Source organism: Cucumis sativus, chromosome 1, assembly GCF_000004075.3.
Source record: "Cucumis sativus cultivar 9930 chromosome 1, Cucumber_9930_V3, whole genome shotgun sequence".
NCBI classification, from domain to species: domain Eukaryota; kingdom Viridiplantae; phylum Streptophyta; class Magnoliopsida; order Cucurbitales; family Cucurbitaceae; genus Cucumis; species Cucumis sativus.
Genome location: NC_026655.2, coordinates 29,715,401 through 29,724,353, shown reverse-complemented (window position 1 = coordinate 29,724,353; position 8,953 = coordinate 29,715,401). Strand labels below are relative to the sequence as shown.

The window sequence follows — 8,953 nt, the reverse complement described above, 5'->3', positions numbered from 1 at the left end:
TAACCTCGACTTTAATATTTTATATTCCAAAAACTATAATAACTCAAATTATAATATTTTACATCCAAACACATAATATAGTTTATTATAACCTACATCCCATACGCCCCTTAATCTAGTGAAATAAACAAAACTCAATCATAAAATTTCAAAAACAAAACGCACTCATTATACTAAAAAATAATAGAATTTGAATTTATATAATTTCAATATTCCAACATTTTGACCTAAAAGATATCCGCTCATATAACTTAAACAAAACCATAAGTAACTTACTCCAAAAAACCAAAAGAAAGAAAAATCATAAAAGATAGATCTAATACTTGTCTTCCATACATTCTTTTAATAGCTCAAAACTGAAGTGGTGTGGGAATTCAAATTTCTAATCAAGAGGTTATGGATAAACCATCTTACACGACACAAACCGAATTCTGGTGTTGGAACGTTCGTAGATTCATTAGTATCCTTATTCTTAGAAGTAGGATCTTGTGTCATTTAATATATTATTGCAAAATTCTAAGAATTCCCCTTTTAAACTCATAAAGTTTCTAAGTTAATAAATTCATATTTCCTAAACTGCTACTAATATTAAATCTTGCTATCAATTCTAGGTACCTTAGTACGTGGAGTATATGGGTTACTGAATAATGGCGGATCCAGAAAACCCTAAACTAAGCATAGTTACCACTAAACTATCTATAAATATTAAGCATTAAATGGTTTTGTTTATACATATTATATAAAGACAATAAAGTTGAGGGGGGCTCTATACCAAATCCGCCGGTGTTACTGAATAACTGCATCAGGAGGAGCCATTTCCGGTATCTGAATGTATTTACAAAGTTAGATATTAGCAACAGTACTTGAAAAATCATCAAATTACAAAGTTTGAAGTTAACACATTCATATTTCCTAGACTTAAATAGTCTACCTTGCTTGTTTTAAAAAAAGAGATTTAAATTTTAATCTTTATAAAATAAATTTAAAACGATGGACTTATCAAGATCTGAGATAGGGATAAAATAAAGATTGTTTTTAAGGAAAAATTGTTCTAAATAAAATAGAGATTGTTTTAAATGACAAAATTGTTGTAAATATTTACAAAAACAAAGATTTTATTTTTTTTATTAGTGAAGGCCTATATAGACATCTTGCACTAAGTGATAGATGTTTGTTTGGATCTATCGTGATCTAAAATTAAATTTTGCAAAATAAAAATTGACATGTTTTGAAAACATTTCTAAATAAACACGAACAAAAGATTGTACCTCTCCAGGAACCCATTTCTCTTTCATCCAAATGTCAACATCCACGGAACTATTTTCTGGCTGTAACTTATTTCTGCATAAGCGAGAAGAATAATCCAACTTACAACATAAATTTCTTTCTTTAGTTGTACATTTTTAGTACTAAATGGTCAGTAACAATAAGAGATGGCTTCAAAACACTTACACCAATTGGGCATTTGGTGCAATTTGTCCACTGGCACTTGAGTTTGCATTCGTTGGAGGGAGATTTGTTAGGGCTGCTGAAGAGAAAATATTACTTCCAGCATTTTTTATGTCAAAGCCACTTAGAGTAGAGAAGTTCCCAAATGTTTGGCTACCAACTCCACCTACAAGATTGATAATCACAAGAAGCTAAAACTTTATGACACCAATAATAATTAATTAAAATAATCGCTACACTACACTGCATAGCTAAGCGTTAGGAATGCATAGAATCCAGATCAAATAGAAAGCACCGTATCCTTTTATTTCTATGTATGGAACTTACCAAAATATTTGTGTCACTTGATTATTGTTAGCAAGTATAATGGCGGATGCAGATTTACAGCCTTATTTGAACAAGATCTATTTTATAGGTTCTCTTTATTCGTAGTTGCTTGGGTTTTTGATGGATTATTCAATTCAAACGTCAATCAGATATTTCTAGGCCCAATTCTGATGAAAAGGCCGAGAATTATTTGGGAAAACATGTCTAAAGCCCTGTTCGCAGAATTATAATTTGAACGCAATTAAAGGATCTTCCATGACAAGGCAACGGGCTGGACAAGACGAATGAATATTGCTAAAAGAAATGATGCTGCTTGGTGCACTTTGAACAAGCAGTTTAATAACTACTCTATCCAGAACTTGTTCTTAAACTGGCTGGCCTTCATTCCACAAGCTTGCTAGCCTTTGCAGCTGTTGCCTTTCCCCTTTTCAATCACTTTTCCAGTTCTTTCCCTTGAGAAGAAGCCACCAAAGACCATCTAACTTTTGTTTTATTTTATTTCCATTTGAGTTTATATTATTAGGACATGATTTGTAACCGTCTTGTTTTTGCTCTGTTTTGTTCTTGTTTGTGGCTTTATTTTGCCCTTTTTTGGTTCTCGATGTACTCTTATTTCTTGTTTTGTGTGTTCTTTGGATATGATGCGGGCGCTAAGGGGATGTCAACCTAGTCGAGATGTTTGGTTGCGACTCCTGATCTCTTGGTCTCTTTGTTTGTGCTCATTGTATAACTCTCTTATACTTTAAGTTGTTATATTATTAATAAAGAGGCCGGACTCTATTTCAAAAAAAGAAGAAGAATCTCCACAAATGTTGAAATAAAGAATCTCCACAAATGTTGAAAGGCATTGATGTAGAAGGAATGGTGTTTGTTCCAAAAGTGGCATTCTTGTCAACTAAAGGAAGTATATTCTTGATCTGCTAAAAGAGAGGGTTTACTTGGTTGCAAGGTGGCAAAACCTCCCATTGTGCAGAATCTGAAATTGGAAGCCGCAATTAAGAATGAGATAGAGAAAAAAGAGAAGTACCAAAAACCTGTGGGGAGACTCATATCTTTCGCACACACGTCCTGACATCACTTTTGTAGTTAGTATGGTAAGTCAGTTCATGCATGCTCTTGAACCAGCTCACTTAAATGCAGATTATAGAACCTTAAGATATTTGAAAAGTACTCATGGAAAATGCATATTGTTTCAAAGACATGACCATCTCAATCTTGAAGTTTACATTGACTGCATTAGGCAGGTAGCACAACTGATAGAAGATCCACTTCTAGATATTGCTCTTTCGTTAGAAGAAATTTTGTTACTTGGCGAAGTAAAAGACAGAGTGCGGTTGCAAGTAGTGCAGAAGCACAATTTAGAGTTATAGCCCATGGTATTTGTGAGAGTATATGAATAAAAAGATTGTTGGAGAGATTCACTCAGACAAACAAAGCAGCAATTTCCATTGCCCACAGTCCAATCCAGTCCATCATGACAAGATGAAACATATTGAAGTTGATAAACACTTCACAAAGAAAAGAACAGACACCGAAGTAATATATGTATCATATTGTTGGAACACAAATTCTCCAACGCTAGTATAGAATATGAAATCTCACTTTATTGATAGTAAAGAAAATTACAATATAAAGATCGAATTGAATAAGATATCCAATTCAATGAACTCTCTCCTCCCACTCTGTCACTCTCTTTCAAGAATATACAAAAATTACTCACACCACAAAGCTACCTCTCTCTCTCTTCCACTTTCTATTTGTATTTCCTTCCTACTCATTGTGGTCCACCCCCTTATGCAGTTACGTTCTTAACTAATTCATTCTCCCTCTTCTTTTCTTTATTATTCTTTCTCCTACTGTACGGGTGTATTATGGGTGGTCTAACATTGCATTCCTGCTCCAGTTTCACCTTGTCCTCAAGGTGGAAATCAGGGAAGGACTGTTGGAAATCATCATAATTTTCCCAAGTTCCCTCATGACGCAGCAGTCCCTTCCAACTCATCAAAACTTCCCAAACTTCTTTCTCATTCTTTTGGTATCCGTAGACCTCATCAGGTACAGCTAGCCACTCGTGATTCTCAGTCAAAAATGGTACCAATTCCTCCTTATTTGTGCACTCCCCGAAGGCTTTCTTCAGCTGTGAAATATGGAAAATAGGGTGAATAGTTGCTGATGTAGGTAATTCCAACTTATACGCGATAGGGCCAATTCTCTTCAAAATTCGGTAAGGACCGAAATATTTAGGTGACAGCTTCTCATTCCTCCACTTCCTCATAGAAACCTGTCTATGGGTCTGATTTTTAAGAACACCATGTCTCCTTCAAATTCTACATGTCTTCTCTTCATATCTGCATAACTCTTCATCTTTTTTTGGGCTATTCGTAAATGATCTTTTAAAGCACCCAAGGCTACATCTCTTTCTTTAAGTTGCTCATCTAGTGTGGAATTTGGAGTTTCCCAGTCTCCATAATATATAAGGGCTGGTGGTGTTCGTCCATATACAGCTTGAAAAGGTGACACTCCCAATGATCGTTGGAATGTAGTGTTATACCAGTATTCAGCCCAAGGAATCCATTTTAACCATTCTTTCGGTCTCTCCCCACAAAAGCAACATAAGTAAATCTCCACTGATCTGTTAATAACCTTTGTCCGACCATCCATTTGAGGATGATAAGTGGTGCTCCGATTCAATTTAGTGCCTGCCAAACGGAGTAGTTCCCTCCAGAAATTGCTCAGAAAAATCTTATCACAGTCAGAAACAATTGATTGTGGAAAGCCATGCAACCTTACTATCTCCTTCATAAATAATTCTGCCACAATCTTGGCAACAAAAGGGATGCTTGAGACCTAAGAAATGAGCATATTTACTAAAGCAATCCACCACCACCAATATAACTTCACATCCTAAGGATTTGGGCAATCCTTCAATGAAATCCACAGAAATATCTTCCTATACTCTACTCGGTATCTCCACTGGAACCAATAACCCTGCAGGCGTGAGTGCTAATGCTTTATTTCGCTGACAGATAGTACACTCTTCACAATACTTTTGTATTTCAGACTTCATACCTTCCCAAAAATAGTTCTCCTGTTAGCCTCTTGTAAGTTCTTAAGAACCCTGAATAGCCCCCAAGGACAGAATCATGGTAAATGTGCATAATAGTAGGAATTAAGGAAGAGTTCTTCGCAATCACTAATCTTCCTTTGTACCGGAGCATCCCTTGTTGCAAAGTATAATTTGTTACTTCTTCTTTTTGTATCTTACTGATTATCTCCTTCAAGTGTTCATCCTTTTCAACCTCCTCCCTTATAACCTTCAAATCAATCAAATTAGGGGTTGTTAATTGGTTGAGATGTACAGTAGGTGGTACTCGAGATAGGGTATCCTCTGCCTTGTTCTCGAAACCGGGCTTATAAACCACTTCAAATGAATAGCCAAGTAATTTTGCAATCCACTTCTGGTATTGTGGCTGTATCACCCTCTGTTCAAGCAGAAATTTAAGAGAGGGCTGATCAGTCTTGACTATAAATGCCCTTCCTAATAGATATGGTCGCCAACATTGTACTGCCAACACTACTGCCATCAACTCCCTCTCATAGACTGGTTTGGCACGGTCCCTCATAGCTAATGTGTGGCTATAAAAAGCAATTGGTCTCTTATTCTGCATTAGGACTGCTCCCACTCCATAGCCCAATGAATCTGTTTCAACTTCAAATGGTGTATTAAAATCTGGTAGTGCCAAAACAGGCAGAGTCATCATTGCTTGTTGCAACCTTACGAAAGCTTCTTGGCTTCCCCAGTCCATTTAAAAGAACCCAACTTCAATAATTGAGATAAAGGAGCTGCAATGGACCCATAATGCTGTACAAAACGATGATAATAACCGGTCAATCCCAGGAAACCTCTAACTTCCCAAACATTAGAAGGGACTGGCCATTGCTTAATAGATCTTATTTTCTCCAGATCCACCTCTACACCCTTTCTAGACAAAATATGACCCAAATATTCCACTTTAGTATATGCAAAACTGCACTTCTTTTGATTAGTAAACAGTTTATGACTCCTCAACACCTCCAATACCAATTCTATATGTTGGCAGTGCTCCTCCAATCCCCTACTGTAAATCAAAATATCATCGAAAAAAACTAAGACAAACTTCTGAAAATAAGATCTGAAAATATTATTCATCAAGGACTAAAAAGTTGCAGGTGCATTTGTGAGTCCAAACGACATTACTAGAAATTCATAACGCCCTTCATCTGTTCTAAAGGCTGTTTTTTCTATGTCTTGGCTACACATCCTAATTTGATGATAACCATCTTCCTTCTTCACCATGAGTACTGGACTTGAATATGGACTTGTGCTTGGACAGATAATTCCAAAGGAGAGCATTTCATCCACTAATTTTTCCATTTCCTCCTTTTGCTGAAAGGCATACCTATAGGGCCTGACATTCACTGGAACCATGCCTCCATTTAAGTGTATATGATGCACAATGGCTCTCTTTGAAGGTAATTCTTCAGGCCACTCAAGCACGTCCTTATACTGCATCAACACTGCCTGAACTCCCTCTGATACGGTATTGGTTTCTCCCACTGGTTGTAAATCAACCTTTATGACTCTTGCTTCTAGAGCTCTGCACTCAATTAAATAACCCAGGTCAGAATCAGTCCATAATTTAGTTAAGCTCTTCAAACTAACTCGAGTCTTTGTCCAGCTTGGATCTCCCTTGATTACCACTTTTTTGTTATGAGAATAAGACATAACAAGATTTTTCCAATCCATCTCAGTCACTCCGAATGAGTATAACCAATGCATCCCAAGTATTACGTCCACCCCTCCAAGCTCCAATGGCAAAAAGTTTTCAGTTACTATCCATCCATTAAGAATAACCCCCACATTTTCACATACTCCTTTTCCCTTAATTGCAGGTTTAGACCCAAGAATTACCCCCTAATTGGAAGTATCTCTTGTAGGTAGTTTAAAGATCATCACTAATTTTTCTGATATGAAATTATGCGTGGCTTCACAGTCCAACACAATAACCTCCTTCCCTTGAATCATCCCCCTTATTGTCATCGTACCAAGATTCGTCAGCCCCACCACTGAATTAATACACAATTCGACTACTCCCTCAATGTCACCCTTCAACTCAATAGCGTGCAGCTCCTTCTGTTCATACTCGTCTTCCTCTATAATCTCTTCTTCCACATTATCTGCTTCCTATAAACATTCGTAACTTGTGTATTTCCTTTGCTTTGCATTTATGCGCTGAGTAATACTCTTCATCACATTTGAAACAAAGTCTTTTCTCTCTCTTGGCCTGAAACTCAACATTAGATAATCGCTTGGATGGGCCTTCTTAATTTCTCCCGCTGGTGATCCTCTTAGTGTAATTGTCCTCATCGGAAAAATGGTATTTCCCTTATTCTCTTGGCTGTTTAAAACTGTATTAATTTTGGCATTAGTGTAGGGGTAGTTTGGGAATTTTGTTCCAGAATAACAGAGTAGATTTGCTTCTCTCCTCATAATTTCCTGATTTCCCACCATCTGCGCGTACTTCATCATTTGGGATAATCCCACGGAGCGACAAAACTCCACCTCTGCCTTAATCCATGGTAACAACCCTCCCATAAACGTCTCCTCCACGATTTTCTCCTGAATATCTGCTAAGGGTACAACCCACTTATCAAAAAGGTTCTGATATTCTTCTACACTTGATTCCTGTTGAATTTGCAAAAATCGGCCATACAGAGATCCTTCGAGAATCGATCGAAATCGGATCAATAACGTTCCTTCAAGTTTAACCAATCGGTAAACTTATCTCTCCTCTTGAGATCAATACCAGTTGAGAGTCGGGCCTTCAAAACTAATTGTGGCTACAGTAAGCTTTTCGAAATCAGTTAATCTATGTATTTGAAAATACCTGTCGGCGTGGAAGAGCCATGAATCCGGATCGTCATCGTTAAATACTGACATATCAACGTTTTTGAACTTGTATCAATCATTGTTTCCCTCTTCGCTGCCAACCTTATTTTCCTGCGTGCCACTTTTGATTTCCTTGCTCGCCGAACCCTCCCCCTCCCCCTCTATAGGTTTCATCGTTGATGTTTCCCAAACAAATGATTCGACTATCTTACCGCTTGCTAGTGCTCGTTCTTTTTCAATTGATTCCATGAATATCATCACCATCTGGTGAGTTTTCTCTACTTGAGCCTGAAGACCTTCCATCGTTGGTATCTTGCTAAGTTACTGTACGCGTGCTTCCAACCTCTCTTCGATTCTCGTCTGAACCATGATCAGTCTTCTTCCAGATTCGTCGTGCTCTGATACCAATATGTTGGAACACAAATTCTCCAACACAGTAGTATAGAATATGAAATCTCACTTTATTTATAGTAAAGGAAATTACAATATAAAGATCGAATTGAATAAGATATCCAATTCAATGAACTCTCTCCTCCCACTATATTACTCTCTCTTTCAAGAATATACAGAAATTACTCACACCAAAAAGCTACCTCTCTCTCTCTTCCACTTTCTATTTATGTTTCCTTCCTACTCATTGTGGTCCCCTATGCAGTTACATTCTTAACTAATTCATTCTCCCTCTTCTTTTCTTTATTATTCTTTCTCCTACTGTACTGGTGTATTATGGGTGGTCTAACACCTACCTTCCAACAACAGATCAAATTGCATGTGTTAACTAAAGGTTATCCAAAGTGGCAATTCAACAAATTGATTGACAAGCTGGCAATGACTGATATCTTCAAACCAACTTGAGAGGGAGTTGATTATTTCCTTTCTTGTATTATATTTTATTGTATTGGTTGGATTATATTTGCAACATTTATTTTTTCTTCTTTGTAATAGGTGGTTTCTTCTCTTTAAGAAAACCTCTCTTGTAAAATATACAAGGAATATATTATTTTGACATACACTTATATAATAACTCAAGAACGCACCTCCAACTGCAACCACACTTGTTGATGGAAAATTGGTCATTCCAAATCCACTCGAGTTTTGCACGGGGCTTGAAAATTGAACTTGCTGACCAAATACAGTATTATGTGGATTAGAGGGCCTGTGAAATAAATTCTCAAAATGTAAGCTCCAGAGAGTTATACAAACAGCATAGCATCAAAACAATTTCGTAAACTGCATACAATCACATAG

General features: G+C 36.8%; 1 protein-coding gene across 1 annotated transcript in view; it reads right to left on the bottom strand.

Moving 5' to 3' along the window:
- Positions 1-291: 291 nt before the first annotated feature.
- LOC101205181 (zinc finger CCCH domain-containing protein 16) overlaps positions 292-8,953 on the bottom strand; it is a 28,990-nt gene continuing 20,328 nt past the window's right edge. The window contains exons 7-10 of the mRNA XM_011661909.2: positions 8,743-8,861; positions 1,453-1,615; positions 1,269-1,341; positions 292-825 (exon numbers count right to left, since the gene is read on the bottom strand). Coding sequence (XP_011660211.1) covers positions 787-825; positions 1,269-1,341; positions 1,453-1,615; positions 8,743-8,861 — 394 coding nt within the window. The 3' untranslated portion in view covers positions 292-786. The remainder of the gene's footprint in view (positions 826-1,268; positions 1,342-1,452; positions 1,616-8,742; positions 8,862-8,953) is intronic.